The sequence below is a fragment of the Macrosteles quadrilineatus genome, unplaced genomic scaffold (assembly GCF_028750875.1).
Source record: "Macrosteles quadrilineatus isolate MER2022 unplaced genomic scaffold, UCM_ALF_1.0 Scaffold_3__2_contigs__length_128488019, whole genome shotgun sequence".
Taxonomy (NCBI): domain Eukaryota; kingdom Metazoa; phylum Arthropoda; class Insecta; order Hemiptera; family Cicadellidae; genus Macrosteles; species Macrosteles quadrilineatus.
Genome location: NW_026542596.1, coordinates 73,081,125 through 73,103,242, shown reverse-complemented (window position 1 = coordinate 73,103,242; position 22,118 = coordinate 73,081,125). Strand labels below are relative to the sequence as shown.

Genomic DNA, 22,118 nt, shown 5'->3' with positions numbered 1-22,118 from the left:
TAATAACCATGGCTTGAGAACCAGCTGATCTTGCTCAGTACCATGACATTGACAAAGCTGTCATCTCATTAAAATCTTTGGATTATACAATGGTTTGGTTGGACTCATCATTCCCAATCTTGTCTATGATCTTGTGTGTCAGCAAAAATCTGAATCTAATATATACTATGCCTACCCAAGTAGCACATCGTTGGGCCAACGTTGGGAAATGGTCGGCACGGTTGGGAAATGGTTGGCAGAAATTTTAACGATTTGCCAACGTTGGCCCAACGGAAACTGGTATTCGTTGGCCCTACAGAGGAAAGAATCGTTGGGCCTTCGTTGGGTATTCGTTGGGTTTAAGTATAAAACATTCTAAAACGAATTTGAAAAAAATGATTGATTTAAAAGTACATAAATGTTATGGCAGCTGAATATAAGACAAATATTCTAAAAATTTGGATCAATAATGAATGTAGTCAGATGATGTTGTGATACTAGATACAGTGGGGAACACCTGCTTAACATATAATAATTATTATAATTAATTTTTTTTTAAATATTCTTTCTTATTTAAGCAAGTTTTTAATAGTTATAGAGAAAAGATTAATTAATTATTTAACAATCAATTATAACAGTAGCCTAATATTCTAATGGTAATTAAATAATCTATATTCAAATACTAGTATCCTCTCCAACTACCAGAAAAACAATTCAGCTACTTGAGCAATTGAGGCCTAAACAGATTAACAGAATCATATTATACTGTAGCATCAAAAATATTCAAAGTATTAATTGTGACCATTGCACCTGTCGGCTATTCTTCACCACTTGAAAACACTCTAAATCAACAAGCACAGTTAGCTCAGAGGTAAGGCGTGAGGCTCACATGTCGAAGGTACCGGATTCGAGACCCGTCCCAGCAAAAAATTTTTTATTTCGTTTTATTTTCAAAATAGGTTTTTATCAACTATTTAATCAATTTACTCAACTCATAATTATGCTTTGCATACCAAATCTTTATTATTTTGTGTTTTTTATGTTTATGCCCAATGGGATGGTTGGCCCTTCCGCAAAAATTGGTTGGTTGGCCAACCGTAAGACTGAGTGCCAAAACATACCGTTGGCCAACGATCGACAGAAACGTTGGGCCAACGATTTGCCAACGATTTTTGCTACTTGGGTACTGTATATACTCGGGTGGGGTGGATGAATACCTGCCTGTCTGGGACTCTGACCACAAAAATCTTCATGGACATGGTCACTGGTGACTGGTCAATGGTCAGTGACAAAATTTTGGTTTACTTTCTTAGTTGCTGAGTAATAGGGTTTGTGTTAGTGTTGACTTGGCTAAAGCATGAAATTCTTGAGTCATATCATATTGTTACTGTACTATCTCTTATTGGTACAAAACCTACAGTGTGTTGAGCACTTTTCATATATTGGAAATCAATAGGAATCGCACATAAAAAAGTACAGTATTCTTATTCTAAGTTGTTTTTATTTTCAAACTAAATAAAGTTATAAAACCAGTTGGACATTTGTAAAATTTTAGAGGTAATATGTCCAGAACTAGTATTGATCAGGTAAAAACCCCCTTCCTATGGTTTGACTCAAAAGTTATTTATTTTTCTATTCTGTAAAGCCGACTCCAGACATGCGCCATTCGCCAAGCACCGAGCATAGTGACTCGCCGAATCGCGAGTAGTGTGGAAAGGTGTTTGTCTATTTGGCAAGCAGCAAATGCTATTGCTTGTGTTTTCCCGTTCATTGTTGGTATTTTTGCACACATTACAAGTAAATGAATACATATGCTATTCCCGAAACGAACAGTTGCTTGGGAAACATCACGTGTGTGTAGACGGCTACTCGTTAATCGGCGCATATGCAAGAAAACTAGATCGCCGAACGTGAAATATTTTGTGCTTTGTGAATGGCACGTCTGGAGCCGGCTTTAGTGATGCCTCTTGTTTGAGGTATGGGGGTTTACCTTTTACCTTCAGTTACATCAAAGGTTTAGGGTATATTATCCATTTTTTGTAACTTGATGTACCTTTATAACCCACTTAGCCTTCAATAGTCCAAAAAAACTTTAATGGGTTTGGACCGCTTTCCCTTAAAAGTGTTTGACATCATTACAAAAATGCCACTAGCGTAGATACGATTTAAAAAAAAATTGACTATATGTTTACTTTGATATAATGGTTTCTCATATTTAAATGTTAGAAACATTTCCTTCTATAAGAATCATTTTATGTCTTAGACATTTTTAACCAAGCGATAACTTTTTGTTCCCATAAATTTGGAATCATCTATACTTTTATAAAATTTAGTCACTGTTTTTGAAGTTTAAAGTATAAAAACACACATAGAGGAGTGTAATAAAAACACAAGTATTGTTTGTTGCCAAGTGTGTAATGAACAGGTTGCATAAATACATCTACTATGAAAACTATTTACAATATTCTTTCTGAGGCGTAGAAGAAAGCAAGCAAGGAAGACCTAGCTATCTAGATGGGCGAAGTGGATAGCGATTAGCCGTGACTTAATTGTTGGTATCTTTAGAATTGGTCCAAAAACTAACCTTAGAGTAGAGTGACTTTTCTGGTCTGGTTGATACGAACATAAAAACTGTCAAGCTTTAAAAGACACCATGTCAAAGATTCAATGATACTAAAACACCTGTGCTACTGTGAACTAGAATGCATTGTCTTCATTTTTTTATCGAGTGTTTCAAGTATTTTGCTATTAAATTATTGTTTCTGAAGAGGAATTCGGTTAAATTTTCTTTTGAATGCATTCTAGTACACTTTTAATATACAGATTTAGCTTTAAATACTGTACAGGACTTTGGACAAACATACACAAGTAAAAATACATTTAAAATGGTCGATCCCTATCCGTATCGGAGAATACTTAAATCACAATTGAAACTTTAGACACGAGCCGATGGCAGGGACCGACCAGAGTGTAAAAATAGAATACTTTTGCTCCCAAAAACTCAAATAAAAAATACTATTTTATATAAATCTAGGTATGGATACTTTATATACACCCTATAAACTGGTTTCTTAAATGACGTATCAAACTCTTAATTTACCTATAATATTTGATCTTTACTCGATTTTGACAGTTTTTCTTATAAAATTTGATTAAAAGACAACTCTCTCAGTGGAGTTAAAACATCCTACAGTAAAAACTTGACGGACAAGACTCGTGGGAAAACCGATTAAGTAGGTTTACTACACGAAATGACAATTAACAGGTAAATAATTCTTTTAAAATGATAACAAACTTTTGTACTGTGTTTGTGTTAACATGGAAACACGGCAGAGCGTCCGTCGCAAACAACTGCTCTAGAATAGAAAAATAAACCTTTAACATCTCTACTACAACCTTCTCGTTCGACGAGTGAACCTCAATGCACATTTAGGGCTAGATTACACTTCATACATAGGAACACATAAGAACTTATGCAACACAGACTTATTATATGTTAGTTTTTGATCTACACAAACATTACAGAGTATGTACAATACTTAAAACTTAAAATAAAATTTTCATTATTCACAAAACCGAAAATTTATGAGAATAGAAATTATGATATCACAGTCTGGCCTTTTCATTTATACTTAAGTATCGATTATATTTTCATTAAAACCGATATGTACAACACAAGCTACTTCGGAGGGGTGCGAACAAAATAACAAAGCCTTAACACGTGTCGTTGGTACAAAACTGCAATTGAAACCTAACACAAGCCGATACATTAAACAGGAGTAGGACACTTTCAACTTACAAAATAGTTGCCTTCAATAATCTAGCCCTAATAAAATACCTTCTTAGGTAAAATATTGGTGTCCAATTTACTCAATTCATCTTTAATAGTTACCATTATAAACAGTTATAAACAAATTTTCTATGGTAATTAATAATAATTATATAAAATGATACAGGGCTACTGCAACATGTGAAGCACGTACAATATCAAATCTATGTCCTCGTACTTTAAAATTTCACTATTAAACTTTGTATTATTATTTTCTCTTGTTGGTTCATTAGCACAGTTTTTTAGCCCTTCAAAACTTCAGGATATGGTACATTAAATGTTCAAATTGTTCAGTTAAACAAAGTATGTTTTGAGTAGAAACCTTACTTCTTTTGGATTTTAAATTTTTCAAGAGTATTCGGATAATAATTTTTAATCCAGAAATATAAAATGACGTAAGGGGATATTTGATAAATAGCCTAGCTCAACTAATATGCTACTATCGCAAACTGTTATATATATTTTTAATATTTATCACATTGGTAAAAACGCTTCCTTTAACCAAAAGATATTTTTGAAATACAACTAACAACATTTGTTATTTAAATTAAATTTAGTTTAAAATCTCAACTCCAAGTTGAGGAGTTTTATCAGTGCTGCGTTACTAAATAGTATTTCAATGAACCCACAGAGATGAGGTTATTTTGTACGTACTTCACTAATCGACAAGAAGCTTTAGAATAAGAGAAGTCTCACTTCACAATCACATTCTCACATACAACTTACCTACATTTTGGATCCAACAACAGTTAAAATATAATATTTAATTGTTAATTATCTTTATTTAAATTTCAACTATTGTATACTATTTTCTAAGGGGACTGGCCGCCATTAATTATACTTTATAATATACCGTGCCACACTACAGTGTTATTTACATACGTACAATCGATCGTACTCGTAAGTACATATTGCGTGACGTTAGCTGTTTGCCTATCTGGGAATGGCCGGGTGGGGCAATGACTTTGATAGGAATATGAGCTGCTCGGCTCGTAAGTCTTAGGAGTGTCACACGCTTGGAACTAATCTTAACTTCCAGGAATTTACGAAAGTTAGGTTCAACAAACCTATTAGTTGTGTGTAAGTAGAGGCAGGTGCTTAAAAAACTTAGCAAGAAACTTTTATTTATATAATGTAGTTAAGTTAAAAATCAAGAATGATTTTAATGTAAATATTCCTATAATTTGTAGAATTCACAATTTTGGTTCAGCAAGTATCTTTTAAACTTTGTAACCATAAAATCTCAGAGATTTTTCTTTATTTTATTTTTCTAAAGAATTTGTAATTCATTCTTTTTGCAACATATTTATATATTCGTGTACTTATATTTATTTATATTTAGGTACGGTACTTTAAAAAAAAACCTTACCAATTTATTAATAGAGTAATCAGTAATTGAAATAACTAAACTGCACACTCTACATTTTTTCAAAACGATTTCAATCTTCAACACCAGTAACTTTTCAAGGAACTATCACCGAGCGAAATTAGGTCAGCCATTGTCCCACCGAGGAAAAATAAATACGAAATTCAATCCAATCTATAAATTAAAATACAAAGGAACATAGATACAAGAGAACGCATCTATAATTTTAAATAAGGTACAGCGAGTTAAGTAAAAATAAATATAACAAACTTCCTCTCCGACTATCGCTGAGGAACGGGATCGGACCGCGTTTGTAGAAACGTCTCTCACTTCCCATGGCAACTTAAGATTCAATTGAAGGAACATGTAGATGATCACTCGAAGAGCGCGAGTATGTCGTCGCTGGTGTGGGCTCCAGGTGTCCCCATGTTGCCGTTGCTGCTGGCCCCGCTTGACGGGGGGGTCGCTAGGTCAGGGGGGTCCAAGTAAGACAACAGCTCCATCGGGTCTACCACATTATCCGGCAACAGCTGCAATAAACATTACATCGGTTAAATGCATATTTGATCCTTAGACTTAAAGGCTATTCACAATAGTAAAACTATTTCTATCTTTGAATTTTAGAATAAAGTAGGATAGCAGTCAGCTTACCTTGAAGAAGTACAGGTAGGCCATAGAAGATCCCTGTACTTCTTTAAGTAACTATCCTCCTTATTCTACAATTCAAAAATCCTGTTCTAGAGCCTTTCCTTGAACAAATCTATCCATCCCAAGCATTTCTTTTCTTTCTTTAAACTTTAGTCCTGATTGTTTTATATTGTTAATTAGTTTAAATATTTTATTAATCTCTCACATATCCACACACTATGCTTCACAAAGGTTATGAAATCATTTAGTGGATTCTATTTGATGACTGATGAGATTTGTTGACGCATTACTATTCTCTATGAATTATGTAAATAAAGAAATATTGTCTATTGTCTATTGTCTATTCCTTAGGTCTGCGTCGTAAGCCGGGTATAGTTCACCATTGCGGTGGCCAGTCTTTTATCACCGCACTCAACTGGGTTCACACTAAAGAGGACTAGGGAGCCCTAAGGATAAGACACGGATCATACCCATCGTTCACCATAGGCTGCCCCCAACTACTACTACCTACATAACGCTTCACCATACAACATAACATGGTTAAGTTAGGTTAGGTACTCACATTGAGAGCTTCCTGGCCAGTGCCTTCGCCATCAATAACAGCCGCTGGGTCAAAGTTGAGGTCGCTGGGTATATCGTTGTCCGAGGGGGGAGGTGGAGCGTTGGATGTGTCGGCAGTGGAGGAAGGGGGTACGGAGGGTGGACCACTGCCATTCCCGTTGCCGTTACCTCCCCCCCCACCACTGCCTGGTGTGTGCGGTGTGTGAGGGGTATGTGGAGTATGCGGCGTGTGGGGCATCTGGAACAAAAAGGTTGCTTATATTTTGGTTGAAAGTATGACAACTATGTGTTCTTGAAGTTCATGTGAGAGGCATCCAAATACAAGCCACAAATTGGACAAAAGAAAAACTAATAGGAAAGGAAATTAAGTTAAATGCAAGGGAAAATCACCTGATCGTTTTCTCCTTGTTCTAAAACAAAGCTTGAAAAATATGTTTTTTTTATATCTGCTGCCATTGAGAATGGCCACTCTTTGCCACTGAAAAAAGGCCTAACCCAGAACTGTAATTGAACAAAAAAAGTTGCGTTTAAACAACGTATAACTCACTTGTTCATTGAGACTCTTCTCCATTGCGTTGAGGGGATCCAGGGAGTTGACTGACTCACTAAGGTGACTAAGAGGTCCACTTGAGAACTCATTGTTGGAGGAGGAAGTGTTGGAGTTGAAGTCGTACCCTCGGCCCATCGTGCTTGAGTAGGAGGGAGGTCCGGAGTTCATCATCGACCCACTGGCAATACCTGCAGAAAACATTCATGTATCTTTGACTATGGATAAAATTAGACATTCTATTCCCATTTTAAAGTTGAATTGTGCTAAAGAATTCCTAGAATTCTCAAAGATTATTTTGTTTGTAGACTTACTGTTCAAGTCTGTACTTGAATTGTGAAAGTAACAAATATAGTAATATATTCAAAAATTGATCCGTGTAGATGTACTGACTAAACTGTTTATACCTTTAAGTTGAATTGCGATAAAGAACAAGCGATCTATCAAAAGTTGATTTTGTAGATATAATATTGACTCACTGTTAATTTCTGAATCTGAATTGTGATAAAAGAACGACTACTCAAAGCCATAAACATTTGGAAAATGACACTGAAAACGGAATATTTTGTACCCTGAGAGACTTAGTCAAGTGTAGAGAAAGTAGTAAAGCTTTTCAAAAGAGCATCACTTCTTAAAAATAAAATAGAATTCAATGTAAGATAGCTGCTATCCTCCTTATTCTACAGTTCAAAATCCCGGCCTAGTGCCTTTCCTTGAACAAAACTATAGATCTACTCAAAGTCGATTCTTGTACAGATATATTGATTTACCGTTCACACATTACTTGAATTGTGATGAAAGAGCGACTAGATTTACCGAAGGCTGATTCGAATAGATAGATTGACTGGAACTGAATAGTAACAAGAGAAGTATGAGTGGTGTAGTGAAGGGGGAACATGTGGGAACGGCATCCCCACTTTGCTTTTTCCAAAGAACCTAAATATTGGTAAGCGACCCCGGTTTTCCCACAATGGTGAGCGTTTCCACATTGGAAAAATTGAATTTACCGCACGCGGTCTAATGGAATTTGTCCCCACTATAGACTTGAATAGTGACAAAACAACGATTAGATCTATTCAAAGTATCGACTTACTGTTCATATCAGGAGGTATGTAGGGACTCATGCTTTGGCTCATGTCCCAGTTGTTCATGGTAGGGAGGGTCATGCTGCCGGGACTCATAGCCTTGTTGAGTCTCTTAGCACTGCAGGAGTCGCTCGTGTCTTCTTCCGACTTGATGTTCAGGTTTACTCCTCGTGCAGGTTTCCAGTTGGCCGACGAGTCGATGGTCACTTCCTCAACGTCCGATGTTGTCAGGGTGTTCAGAATGCCCCACATGTATTGGTCCACTTCTAACCCTTCTAGCTGCGCCGGTTTACTGCAAAGAGAATGAATTTATGAGCACTCGGTATAATTTGGCTAAAATAAAACTAGAGATTAAATTCCTATGTTGACGTTTCGGTCGGTTGAATGAAAATGAACGTTGTTGACTTCAGCCACAGCCAAAGTGCACAGATTTAAACTTCTGATATCTGTCGAATATGGGAACTTTACAATCAAGCAAAACTAAATATACTACTTACTACTACTTATCCAGAACATTTTATGTCAACTACCACAGTGACACAAATTAAGGGAAAAGATTTAGACACTGTGATTTGCACATTCAGTTACGTGTTGAAAAAAATGGCTTAGTGCTCTATTAAAATGGGATGTCTACTTCAGCCTCCTAAAGTCATGTTTATAAAGAATTATAAAAAACTTAAAACCTTAGTGAATCGCAGGTTCCTAAAAATAAAACCACTTGCTCTCGAGGAGTAAGAGGTTTTATGTTTATTGGGGGCGCATGGAGGAGAAAAATTCTTCAAAAGGAAGGGGGAAGAGGACACAATTATCTCTCCGGCCCATAGCAAGTCACATGCTAACCGCAAGCCTTATCATTGGGCTTGTAATAAACAGTCCTGGATAAGAAACAACTGGCCTTAGCATTGATGATTGAATACTATAGTCCTCGCCACCCTAAGTTGAGGCAGCCAAAGGCCGCACTAGATATACGCCGTGCGGCCTTGGGCTGCCTCAACTTAGGGTGGCGAGGACTATAGCCAAGGGTCGTAGAATACACAGATCATTTCACTTCTTTCTACATGCACCTTTCATGTGTATTTAGCTTAAAATACACACCCCAGTGTGTGCCTGTTTTAAAGAAGTGTATTAAAAGCATTAACTTATTTTTAGCAAAAATAGGAACTTACTTGCACACAGGACACCTCCAAGAGCCTCTCTCACAGTTGAGCTGAAGGTATGATTCCAGATCGAAGCATTGAATGTGTTTACAATCGTGGCCTCTCGCCGGTAAGGTGATCTTCTTGAATGTTATTGGACACTTTAGCGACACCTGAAATAGATTTTACATCAAGTTCAACTCTAAAATTTTTCAAGTATTCAAATAAGTTTATGAACAGATTTTGTGACAAAACATTTTTTTAGAGCGGGTTCACACCGTTTGTTCTGTTGTGTGATTTCATGCAAGGATGTTGTAAACGAGATAAAAGTCAAACTTCAGAAATGTCAATAATTTTTCATCATATAAATGTTGATCTAGCTGTTTAAAAGTTTTTGTAATGGAACGGTCAAAACTCTGGTCTTATTGTAAACTATCATCGACCTTTTGTAAGATAGCATCATTAACTTTTAGCCCAATGACAAATGGCATCTGGGTCCAGAAATCTTGGTTGGAATCGAACCAGCGATCTCAGATTTGAACACAAATACTATAACCAATTGGCTACTCAGACAATTCACATACCTTGAGAGCCGTTTGTTCCACACCGTCCCTATCTTGACAGTTAAGGCCGGATGACGCGGTATTGCTGAAGTTGCGCTTGATTTTTGCTATACAGTGGTCTGCAGTGAGAAGTCTCTTACGCAGCAAACCTTGCAGCACGCTGCGTACACTCGGCCTGTGCACCAGCTGCAGCACGAACAGATGCGACTGCGGACAGAAACAGACAAATTAAAAATAGAATCACATCCAAACTCCTTCATTGACTATTTTGTATGCAAATTAACATTTAGAAACTAATTAATATATTGTACTAACTTAATTTAATTTTCAACTATGAAGGACTTAAGAAAGGTTGTTTTTGACTGAATTTTGAAATCCTGCCATGAAATTCAGGAATTAACCAAATTTTATCAATAAACAAACAAGCTGAAGCTTTCACTCATCTTACACTTTATGCTCCTAAATGTGTGTCGGTATCGTAGAAATCTCAGCTAATCCATCTACATTGGAACAGTTATTGATGCTAAACAATTAAGCTTAAGACTTACACAGCAACAAGCTGAGACTGTGATTTGGATGGTGTTGCGGCCGGGTTGGCAGACCTCTTTGAGGTACAAAGGTTTGTGAGACGTCTTGTTCTCTCCTCGGTCGATGGTGAGAGGCGTTGCGTTGACGGAGACCTGCACGGACGCTGGCCAATTCGTGTTCATTTGCCGGTCCTCGTGGTGGAAACATTTGAGTTGCAGCTCCAGGTCTGACCTAGAAAAGTAAAGAGCGTGAGGGTTTGCACGGGGAATTGTTGAAATAGTAAATATAACTGATGGGAAGAGTTATGTTGTATAAGTCAAGTCTTAAACCTAAGCCTGTATATTGTGAAATGCTTAAAAATACAGAAAATATAATATGCTGTGCCATAATAAAGATCCATATAAAGTAATCATAAGTTATGTTTGCATATAAACGTAATTGGACAATTTGATTTTCAACCTTTCTGTCCTCTTGGAATTCAAGAAAAATGCTGCTTAGAATTGGTAGTGAAAAGCTATAGATTTTTCTGGAATTTGTAGTCAAAAACATCAGTTAACAAAAATTTAGATAAAAAGGTTTAAAGTTGCCTTGCTCCATCTCTCAATCATCTTGCTGTTTGACATTGCAACGTCAAATCTCGCAGTGTCTTTAGAACAAAAACTTAGGTCCGCAATATTCTAGGCAAACTTGAGGTTTTTATACACTAAGCCCAAGATGTGTGTGGTAAGCACTAAGCAGAAAATTATAAATGCAATGTGTGAAAACAAGATACAAGTAAAGCATCCAATGCGAATCTTCCGAGGACAGTTGGTGAAAGAAGTTGTCTCCAAGCGCACGCTAAAGTGTCATACAAAAATAGCCATCTCAATTACTCGATTGCAAACAGTTAAGGTTGGATCAAACAGATGTACGGATTACCAAGGAATTACCAATAGTCGAGATTCTACTGCAATAGTCAAAATACAAATAAAGATAAGGTTTACCTCCACATGAGCGTCTGGTGGACTGTAGGCTTGAGTTGGAAGACATGGTTGCTCACTGCTAGGTTGTGCTCTAGACGGAAGGGTGGTAAAATGATTCCATCTCGAACAGGGAACGTTAGTCTCAACTCATCGTCTTCTATAAAAACAATTTACCATGACAAAACTTTGCTTGTTTATGGATATCTTTTGATCAAACTTGGCAAATATATTCATTTTATACTAAGCAATAATTATTTTACTTAAAACACACTATTTATTAGTTTCCTTGTAGCAGCAAACCTAGGTACTTGTTAAACCTAATGTTATTTAAATAGACCAATTGAAAATCAATTCAGTCAAATGGAAATCCGCTTAGACGGCAGGTTTGCTGCGGCGGGGGTATTTTTTTTTTGTAACACTAGCAAGGTACTAAGTAATTAATAGTTGGTTATTGGTAAAATCAAAGTTTACACATGCTACGCAAAAATTTAACGTAGCATGTGTAATCTTTGATAGTATGAGTAAAAGCAGAATATAAAATCTAACTTGCTCATGTGATTAAAACTTTTTGAGATTTAAAATCTAGTAGTGATAGTATCCAGTAAAGTTGAAGAATGTCATTTGGTCATCATAGAATTGTTTCCATGCTGTTGTGTGACAGACTGTTGTTTTCAACATGTTTCACCAAAATTACTTTTTAAACATACTTGCTCCAATATGGAAGTATACATTCTACATCTAAACAAGATTAATGTTTTTAAACTTCAAGTTCAAATTTCAACCGCAATTTTTAAATCTAGTCACAAAAGCGTACTAAATCAGTTGAAAAATAAATCAAATAGAAGAATTCAAATTTAACCTCAGTAACAATCGAATGAGTAACAGTTATGGCACTTGGAACACTCGACTCTTATCGTCTGCAATAAATAAGTCAGCAAGTTGTTTGCTGACCGTAGTGTTTAACATTAGAGGAATGATGATGGGTGAAACGAGCAGATAAAACAATAATGGTATCAATACGATGACCTATCAAACCCAATGCTTTCTGTATAGTAGTTTGCCATTCGTAAATAAACTCTCGTTTCAAAGTGGTAGTAGCTTAAATATGGGTGTCTGTTAAGCTATTCCATATTGTTTGAATTACATAAACAACATTTTTTATAGAACCGAACTGTGATTGGACGGTTGATTAAATAGTGTTACATTTCTGGGTAATAAAAAATACTGATGTTACAATGCTGGAGCATTTTGACCAATTAAAAAGTCAATAAGTACCACCAAAAGTTTTACAGAAGTTTGTTTGTTAGTGTTTACGATCTAGTTAGTTGATTAATTTGTTTGTAACAATGTCTCTTCCTGCTGAATTAATTTTTATTTTAGTTATTGATTACAAAAAAAAACTAAATCTTTATTTTAAAGAGAAATATCTGATGTGATTTTATGTTTACTGGTGATGTATCTCAATTTTGTAAATGATGTGTCAAAAATATTGATTACATAAATCAAGTGGTGATTTGTATGAAAGTAACTACGCAGTTTTAAGAGAAAGCATTCCAAACCCCTAAAATTTCTGTGGATATTTTGGGAGCAAAACCGGTTCTCACGCAGAAGTTTGAGTAGCTATAACCAGTAAGCTAGAAACACACCCCTTGTTTAACTTAGGTTAACTTTTCAAAGAATGAACTCAAGTTTCATTTTTTAAACTTAGAATAAAACATTTTAACAATATTTATAAGGTAAAAAATTGTATACATACTTTGTACAGGGAGAGGAGGCTTGAGTTCGTTGAAGTTAGGTTTGATATCAGCGTTGGGGCTGATATACGGGGGCATGCTGGTAGCGGGGGTGAGCGGAGGTGTAGGGTTGCCGGGTATGGGGCTGTGTTGGTAGCTGCCACGCATGCCCACCTCCTGCATGCCCCCGTACTGGGGCGCTGCACTCGTCTGGTGAGGAGGGAACTGTCCGAAGTACTGCCCGGATTGGTTTGTTGACGTCGTGTAAGGCGGGGTTGTTTGCCTCATGACTCCTGTTGACCCCCGATTCCCCGCCGTGCTTCCTCCAAAAACTCCCCCCGCTCCCCCCATAGACTGCTGGGGTGGGTATTGCCCTTGGAAACCCGGCCTGCCGGCTCCATACCCACTGGAATACTGGAAAATAATAATAAAAAATAATTAAAACAAAGAAGATTATTGTCTTCCTAATGAAATTCTACTAGTGTTTAATTGCATAAATCACTACAATAGTACAATATTATTAGTGAAACATAATGAAAATTGGTATCTTAAAAGTGTTATCATAGACTTACCAACACAAGTAGAATTCTCATCCCATTGTAAATTTTGAAGCTTGATTTTCATGTCTAATTCAGGTTTGTCGACAAAATTTTGTTTCTAATATTTTAGAATTACTCTTTTGATTTATTTACTTATTGGTTATATAGCCAGGGGATGAGTTACTGTTTTTGATTAGATCGCATTATTTTGTTAAACGAGATTTAAATAAATGAAATATCAAGAATCAATTTGTAAATAAAAGCACCGTCCTAGCGGCACCGGACGAAACCAACAGATACTGTCTTGAGCTGATCCATAAGTATGAGAAATCTACTAAGGGAGTATATTTATCTATATCATTTACCAACATCATTTTTAAATATCCTTGTTACTAAACATTACTTCTAATTTTTTTTTCTTGCATAAACATGTGTAAGAAATCTAAAACCTAGTACAGTATACTATGATTCTTTTTACCTGAGGGTTAGGCTGAGGGGGAAAGCCTGGTTGCATGGTAGGGGAAGGTCCTGGTCCGGGGTAAGCTGTTTGCCTCTTCTGAGACATGTGCATGGCCGGACTGGGGTAAGGGGCAAGTCTCCTGGGGTAAACTTGTGACCCGGGCGGGACTCCCTGCTGTAGATAAAACGGGAGTTAGTGTCGTGTAAAACATCATTGTAACTACAGAGAAGTAAAGTACAGAGGAAACATTCAATGGTATACTAATGAGGTGTCTAGCACTAACACTGGTGTCTAAGAAGTCTAACACCCCCTCGTCCTCATGTACTACAACACTCACGGTGGAGGAAGACCATGTGCCTTGTGCGATAGGAATTTCCACACCGTGCTCGCCGCTCTGGTTCTTCCTTGCTTGTCACAAGTATATTTTACGGCACAACGTACCTTACCATGTCTAATTGTATCAATTAAATAGTGGAAGTTTTCTCCTAGGCTCAACCTTTAATAAGCGCAACTAATGCAAGAAAATGAGTTGAGCTTTGATTTAGGAAGGAAATAATTTCTGATAATTTCTCTAATTTAAGTCCGATGTTTATGTATAAGCTCTCCGAGCGAAAACAGTTGTCTGATATTTTTTTTCAAAATCCAAAAGATCCCAAATTACATTGTTTCCTTCAATTAATTATGTTGAATTTTGAAAATATATGTGTTTATAAGATATTTCTAAATATTTAAACATAAACTGATATACTTATGATCTAAACCATGAATTAGAGATACTGAGGCGATATCATTGTTTCATATCTATAATTGGGTTCAGTTTGTACACAAAACAATACATTCTGATCGGAATGTGCTGTGTAGAAGTTTTAAATAGTCATGATTGCCTATTTTGTTTATCTTTACTTATCAATATGACCTCTGGTTCAATGTACAGTTTTCCCTGAGTTACAGTACCGGAATATGAGTTAGTTTTCATTCTGCAATGCTATAATACAGAACCCAACAATATACATTTACCAATCAGTTTGCTAGCTAGAAAAAATTATGTCTTAAATAATATATTGTTTTAATAAAGTAAAAGTTGCTCTTATGTGCACTTTATCCTGTGTTAATTTACGAGGTAATTTAGTTAACTCAAAACTTTAAAATACCTTATTCATACAATAGTTAGTCTAATAATCAATAATTTACCTGCATCCCCATTTTCCCCATGGTGGGACCCATGCCCATATTGCCATGCATGGGTCCAGAGCCTTGACCCATCATTCCCATTGAACCCATAGAGTTCATGGGGCTCATCCCATTCATGGGGCCCATTGGTCCATGGCCCCGTTGACCCCCGTAGCTTCCCCCATACTGCTGTCCGCCCTGCGGTACCTGCATCTGGATAAAAAACATTTCTTTAGTTCTTGGAAATAAATTAAAAATAGTTCAACAGTTTCTAAAAGATTTAATAACACTCAGGACACAAAGATTAAAAATTGACTCTAAAAACGAATGGTTATATTTTAAAGTTAGTTTTGTTGCATACAAAAACGCCATAGATTTTTGTCATAGATCTTCATATATTAGGATGCCAAGCTTTTGACGGGACATATTTTACACATTAATTCAAGCTAGGCCAAGAGCATTTGGCACATAGCTTAAAATCATATTTGTTATGGCAGGACTTGAACCTGGATCATTGGGACCGAAGGCACAGGCTCTATCGCTAGCCCAGCTTGCTTCCAGATGTAGTAACCGCTTCAGTAGATTCAGAAGAAAAGTTATCTTTTTAAATTGTGTTTAAAAATTGTTTAAAATGTACAGAATAATTTAGTTTTCCCCTTAACTTTGCTTTAAAGTTGTACACAATGAGCAACTTTTTAAAGAAAATTAGTTTTATACAGTTTTTTTTAAAGGGCTTACCAAAAGAGGATTAGTTAAAAATGTGTGTTAAAAAAAAAACTTATATAAATAATATCTAAACGGTGAATGTAAAATACTAAAAACTACTGTACTGCTAATCTGCTATTATAGTTTTATTTACTCTTTATCTAATCCTAATTTATCAGGGAAAAAATAAATTATGAACACAGTGAATATATAAAAATCTAATTACAAACACAGTGAATATAAAGTTACAAAATTTTACTTTCAACATTCTTTGTGGTTTTTAAAATACGAAATATCACAATCCTTTTCAAACAAGAGGAATAAACAAAATTAAATCATTAAAGTCTCTCCTTAGAACCGCTCACAGGTGTATTTTAATTGGCTACCAAAATAAAGAGACATAAATCCCCACAATTACAGCAAACTTCCCAAAACGACGATTCTGGAGAATTTCGCAAAAGAAAATATAAAACTATCAGAAATGATGAGGGAGATAAGAAGAATTGTTTACTTTTAATATAAATTAACAGAAGCATCAAGGGGAGTGGGGTGACCTACCCCTCACTTCCCCTTCGTTGTCATGGAAACGCTGACGTCACGGGAGCGAAACCCGACTAAATATCCCCGAATTTCCCACAGGATTCCCTGTCAAATGTTATTGTATCTGATAACTATTTGGTCCTGATTGAATGGGGGTGGGGCGGTACAGATGTGTAGACAAAGGACGGATCAACCCCTCTCCTCTCTCTCCCCCCCTCTCTCTCTCTCACCCCTACCCAACCCTCAGCATCTGTGGTGGCGGAAACAGTAAACATGCTTCCTGGACGATTATGTGTTTAATTTTACAAAAATACCGTTCATAAGTTGATCTTGGTGATACTGAGTGTGTAAATAGAGAACTTTTTGGCATTGTCGATATTAACGTGTTTGAATTTAGGTTTAAATATGATAACCGGCATTTTAGAAAAGATGTTTATATATTTATATTCAAAAAGCTAACTTACGTTGAAACTAATTAACGAATCCGCAATAGTTTTAATTACTTGTGAACAAAGCTCGTGAAAGTCTTTAATAGTTATTTTTGGCAATTCCAACGATTATGTTTAGAGAAATGTTCTATTTTTATGTTATCGTGCCTTGAAGTACATAAATAAATGAATAAGCTTGTCAACTAACTGTCCACTAATATCCTGTAAGATGCATCACCACAAAATACCTATTCTATAAAATACTTTTAATTAAGATAGTTAAACCAAAAATATTTTAATCTGTAAATAAGGACTAAACACTATTATAACTTAATTGTACGAAACTTTCAAGTAGCATTCATATCCATAAAAGTTCCCAAAAAATTCCCCGGTATAGGGAATTTCTCCCCGCGCGTACCACCCTGCATGACGTATGTGTGACGTAGCGTTGCTAGGCAACCAGGGTGTACAACTGTCACTATTTCCCTCCCCTCTGTAGGGGTGGGTACTGCGGGAAGCTTTTTGAGACACGACTTCTGTCTGTGTGTGAGGTATTGGTGGGGGGGGGGGGGGTGTGTGGCAGTATACTCTCGTCCTACTGTCGCCTATCTCTACACACCAAAGGTTACATCTCTTGACGAAACACTGTTGTGTGAATGTCATAGCTTAATTTTAGTCGGGGGAATTCCATTTTGTATATGAATAGTTAACTGAAAGGTAAAAATACTGAAATGTCAATATCTACATGTGAAATGTCTACAAATTTAATTTTTGAACTACTGCCCTTTAAATTACTTAGATTAGTTCATTTCTTGGTACAAAATTATTGATGGTTTGTTATGTCGAAAACATTTTATTGATTCGTAAAGCACACACATAAATACATGATATAACATGGCAGCAAAATAAATAGTTACAGCTGGATTACATAGCTTAATTTTAGTCAGGGAATTCCACCTTAGGCTATGTTGAACACCTAGTTCCCATATGAAAGTGTTAAAACCATAAAAGTCAATATAAATGTCGGACCTATTCCGTTATTTCACTACTGGAATGGGGATAGGTCAGGTTGGGTTTTTCTAACTCTATACTAACCTAACCTAACCTAACGTTTAATTCACTACCACTTCTATTGCTAATAATCGATTGCTATAAAGACTCGTGGTGGTGAATTAACGGATAAGGTCATAAATGTCCACCCAAATTTATTTTCAAACTACAGTATCCCTTGACTAGGGAAAACAATTCCGTGCTAAACATGATTAATGATTAATGATGGATAATGTTACAAAACATGTCATTGATTCACAAAACGCCAGCACACACAGCCAACCATAGCACCAGAGCAAACAATAGTTTTTAAATTTTATAAACACAATCCGAAAATTGTTATTAGCATTATGCTCAAAAATTTTTCAAACGATGCTACTTTTGCATACAACTAATTGTAAGGATTCTCAAATTTAAATAACTTCAACAACGGGAGAAAAACAAGGAAGAATCAAATAAGAACGATCTAGAAGCCACCCTCCAAAGTCGATAGGGGAGAATTGATTGCGTAATGCAATCAGATGGACGCAAGCTCAGTTATGCAATCAGTCCTCGCTTGCACACAGCCAAGGACGATTGACTATTGGTTATTGCACGTAAGCTAAACCATCCTTCGTTATGTTTAATTTTCTTTTGCGTTAAAACGTAAACGCGGATCAATTGTTGTTTTGCAAGTTCGTTATTCCAGTAATTGCAGTAAGCTTGAGGAAAAGTTGGTTTTGATTTTAAAAAACGGTCGAGTTACACTGTCTTTGTGGAAAATAGAGGTTACTTTTTGTGTGTGTAGACGGTTTAATAGTATTAATGCATGCCATTGTGTTAATGAAGCATTTTTCATGGTATTCGCTAAAAAATTGTTTAAACTTTGCTGTTTTCTAACGTAAAGTTGTTGTTAGATGGCATTATAAATTAGTCCAATCACAAATAGCATCTGGATCTAAAATAGATCTCGCAAGAATCGAACCGGCGACCTTCAGATTTGATGGCGATTACTATAACCACCTCTTTTACACAGTTGAATTTAATAAGAACGAATCTTAAATATTTGTAATTCACAATTGTGTGAGAATCGCCTAAAGTCTTCAAAAGTTTTTCAACAACCACCTTCATACTTATAAAATAAAGAAATAAAAAAAATCCATAGCGAAATTTAAACCAATATCTATGTATAACTTAATAACCTAAAATGGAACTAAAAGGGCTTATAGTTTCTTATAAACGAATTTAAGTGTATGAAAACCAATGTGTTTACCACAAGAAACCTTAGAACTGCACATGCTATTGTTGCAGATAGCCCCAAGCATGGACAGGAAGTGTATAAATGAATGTGGGTGACTCTCAAACTAGTCCAGTCCAGTGTTGTTCTCATTCATTGCTACACCAAACATGTGTGTCAAAACTATGAAATAAATATTACCTTCGACACGATACACTGTTTCATGGGGGTTTCACAACGCTGAAATAATTATTGGGTTCAAATTTCTGTGGCGATTTTTATTTATTAAGATTTATTCTTATTTAATTACTTCACCTTCAACATGGTTTTAAAATCAAGCATTAAAATAAGTTCCGAATTCTGATAACGAAAGTAACCTATACGTCTTGCCGTGTTGATAAATATGTAATTGGACTACAATAGCATTTAAATCGACTTCGTTCAAACTCTTGGTGCTATGAAGAGTTTTCCATTGCTACTTTGCCTTCCAAAAGAGACAGTAAATTATAAAAGCTATTATTGTTTAAATTGGTCACCATAAAAGTTCGAGTGTTTTCGTTACCATAGGCGGTCAAAAAAACTGAAAATATATTTGATTATCCATATATTAATTTGTTTAAGATATTACTGTTAATGAAAGGTGGTCGAGGATGGTGAACCATTCAAAATGACTATTTTAAACCATGCAACATTCATATTTTGTTTATTTGAATATTTTGAAATCCTACAATACTCAAACAGTACTCAAACAGTTGCCTGTGTTATAATTTATAATATTTACATATAAGTTCAGTGTGGATAGAGACATTAGAAGTGAAACTTTTATCGTAACATATTTTTTCCGTAGTAAAATTAAGTTTGGTACTAGGAACTTTAGAAGATGAAGAATCAATGTAAAACTTCAGAAAACATTTGCAAGGCGAATGACGTCATGACGTGACACCTGTGCATTGTACGCACAACAAATCAGCTGACACTTGTTGTGAACAAACAAGCAACAACACGCTCCACAATATAATTTTAAAGTGATACAAAAGAATGATAATTTAAAGTAAACTACTTGTTAAATCGTTTTAAATCACGAGGTTTCATTTACCTTTTAGATGAACATGTAATGATGGCTATAAATCAACAGGTTTTCTAATGGAATAAAATCGGTTTATCAATGTGTTAAGCTAAATAAAAAAAAATTGTTTTACTAATACACCAGTCCTACCACCTATAGAAAATCACAGATAAAAAAAAATAAAATTTAAGGTTTGAACTTCTAGAAAAATATTCACGATAGTAATCAACTACTGTATCAGTCATTACGTTATAGCCTTCATTGTAGGGTATTAGGTAAGGTTTCGTAAGGATTTGTGAATATAGTATTTACAATACAGTGGTTTACTAAATCTACCCCAAAACTCAAAAAGACGTTTTTGAAATAAGTATATGTAAGTTTCAAATTGAGTTTGTAGACTGAAAATTCGATTAATAAACAATGAATTTTACTCAAGAAACAATTTCTAAGGTTTACCACCCCACACCCTAAACAGTCGCTTTTAAAAGTGTGCAACATTTAACGCAAGTTTATAGTTAGGTAATGCAGGTTCCATACTTAATGTGAATTAAATCGACCGCATCAATACACTAGCTCATTTTGTTACAAAAATACAGACGTAGTGTTGATAAGCCTTATCCATCAAATGCCAAGATTTTTAAAAATAAATTTACAAATTGATAAAAATTAAAATAAATAATGAGGTGACTATTGCTCAGGTCAGTGGGCACTGGGCAACCGAGGTCATCTATACGGGGCAGCGAGCGACTGGGCACCTTCACGTTATGTACATCAGACCTACTTTCAGTCTTCCAACCTTGGTCGGTCTCTCTAGATTCCAATAGACAATACCTTTCCAACATACGCGGGTAAATAGATGAATAACATAGTGATAGCGATTTATTTAATTGAATTAGCGGGAAGACGTTGGGGATGGAAATATGAACACGGGTTTATCCATAAAGTAATCTTCGTGGCTGTAGGTCACGAGAATTTTAATCTTGTGCTTTACCATAGAGATGACTTGAATATTGAACATTGGACATAAGCCTACGATTCCTTCTAAAGCAATCAGCTGATTTTTGTCAGGAACAAAGCATCATCTAATTCATTCAAGATTTAGTTCTCCATTCACTATGCACTAGAACTGGGCATTTGGTCCCTAAGGTCCGGGGTTCAAATCTTCTCCACTCGCTTTCACGCACTAAAGCGCGGGGCTTCGGTCCCTAAGTACCTGGTTCGAATCCCGCCAATCACCAATAGATTTTATTTATGAGATAATGCTGAAATCCTCTAGCCTGAAGTCACGTGAGAAAACACCTCCAGGCTAAAAAAAAAACTCCTGGTATGTCGGCGTCGTAATGAATTAATAAAATGAATGATACAATCAGTTGATTAGTTTCAGGATAAATCTAATTGCACTAGGTAAGATATTGTAAATACTGTTTAATTTTAAGTGTTAGTTTGCTATTATGGGATCTAAAAATAGCAATGTACTTTTCAATAGTGTTATAGTTAAATTGATCTTGCTATTTGATACTGTGCATTAATTTGCATTCATCCAACTAATCTAATAACACTTAAAATAACGTTGTGTATCAGCACTAATCAAAGGGTCCCAATTCCTTGGAGTTCTTAAGAAATACTCAATCCCAAATCTTTAGAACGTTTTAAAGTAATGTAGCTTAATTTATAATTCCTACAAACGCTTTTCTAGGTACTTTTGTTCTACACACATGTCTAAAAACGTTGTAATTCTCGATAGCTTGTAAATTAAGCAAGTTAAATGTCCCGAATCCGACTTTTTCCACACCAATTCCACTCGATTCTCAGTAGTGTGTGTCAGAATGCCTTTGCGCATTTCCTCGTACGATCAGCGGTTCTCCAGAGGCTAATTTCAGCCACAATCTGACCCTCGTCCGCTGCAAAAGCGTTTATTTGCGCGCCAGTTTGGCAGCCTAATCCCGCGCATTTTGTCCGTCCGAACGTCTTTGGATCAACAAACAGTCCACTCGGCGGTTTAGAGGA

The 22,118-nt window shown here is 35.8% G+C and overlaps 1 protein-coding gene across 3 annotated transcripts in view; it reads right to left on the bottom strand.

Moving 5' to 3' along the window:
- Positions 1–2,375: 2,375 nt before the first annotated feature.
- Positions 2,376–22,118, bottom strand: part of LOC128989653 (zinc finger MIZ domain-containing protein 1-like) — a 68,775-nt gene continuing 49,032 nt past the window's right edge. For 2 of the 3 annotated variants that reach the window (XM_054411619.1, XM_054411617.1), the window contains exons 4-14: positions 15,128–15,319; positions 13,955–14,110; positions 12,961–13,351; positions 11,226–11,361; positions 10,263–10,473; positions 9,736–9,921; positions 9,182–9,324; positions 8,024–8,307; positions 6,931–7,121; positions 6,385–6,621; positions 2,376–5,704 (exon numbers count right to left, since the gene is read on the bottom strand). In XM_054411619.1, coding sequence (XP_054267594.1) covers positions 5,549–5,704; positions 6,385–6,621; positions 6,931–7,121; positions 8,024–8,307; positions 9,182–9,324; positions 9,736–9,921; positions 10,263–10,473; positions 11,226–11,361; positions 12,961–13,351; positions 13,955–14,110; positions 15,128–15,319 — 2,283 coding nt within the window. In that variant the 3' untranslated portion in view covers positions 2,376–5,548. The remainder of the gene's footprint in view (positions 5,705–6,384; positions 6,622–6,930; positions 7,122–8,023; positions 8,308–9,181; positions 9,325–9,735; positions 9,922–10,262; positions 10,474–11,225; positions 11,362–12,960; positions 13,352–13,954; positions 14,111–15,127; positions 15,320–22,118) is intronic. The other variant, XM_054411618.1, reaches the window with a different exon arrangement.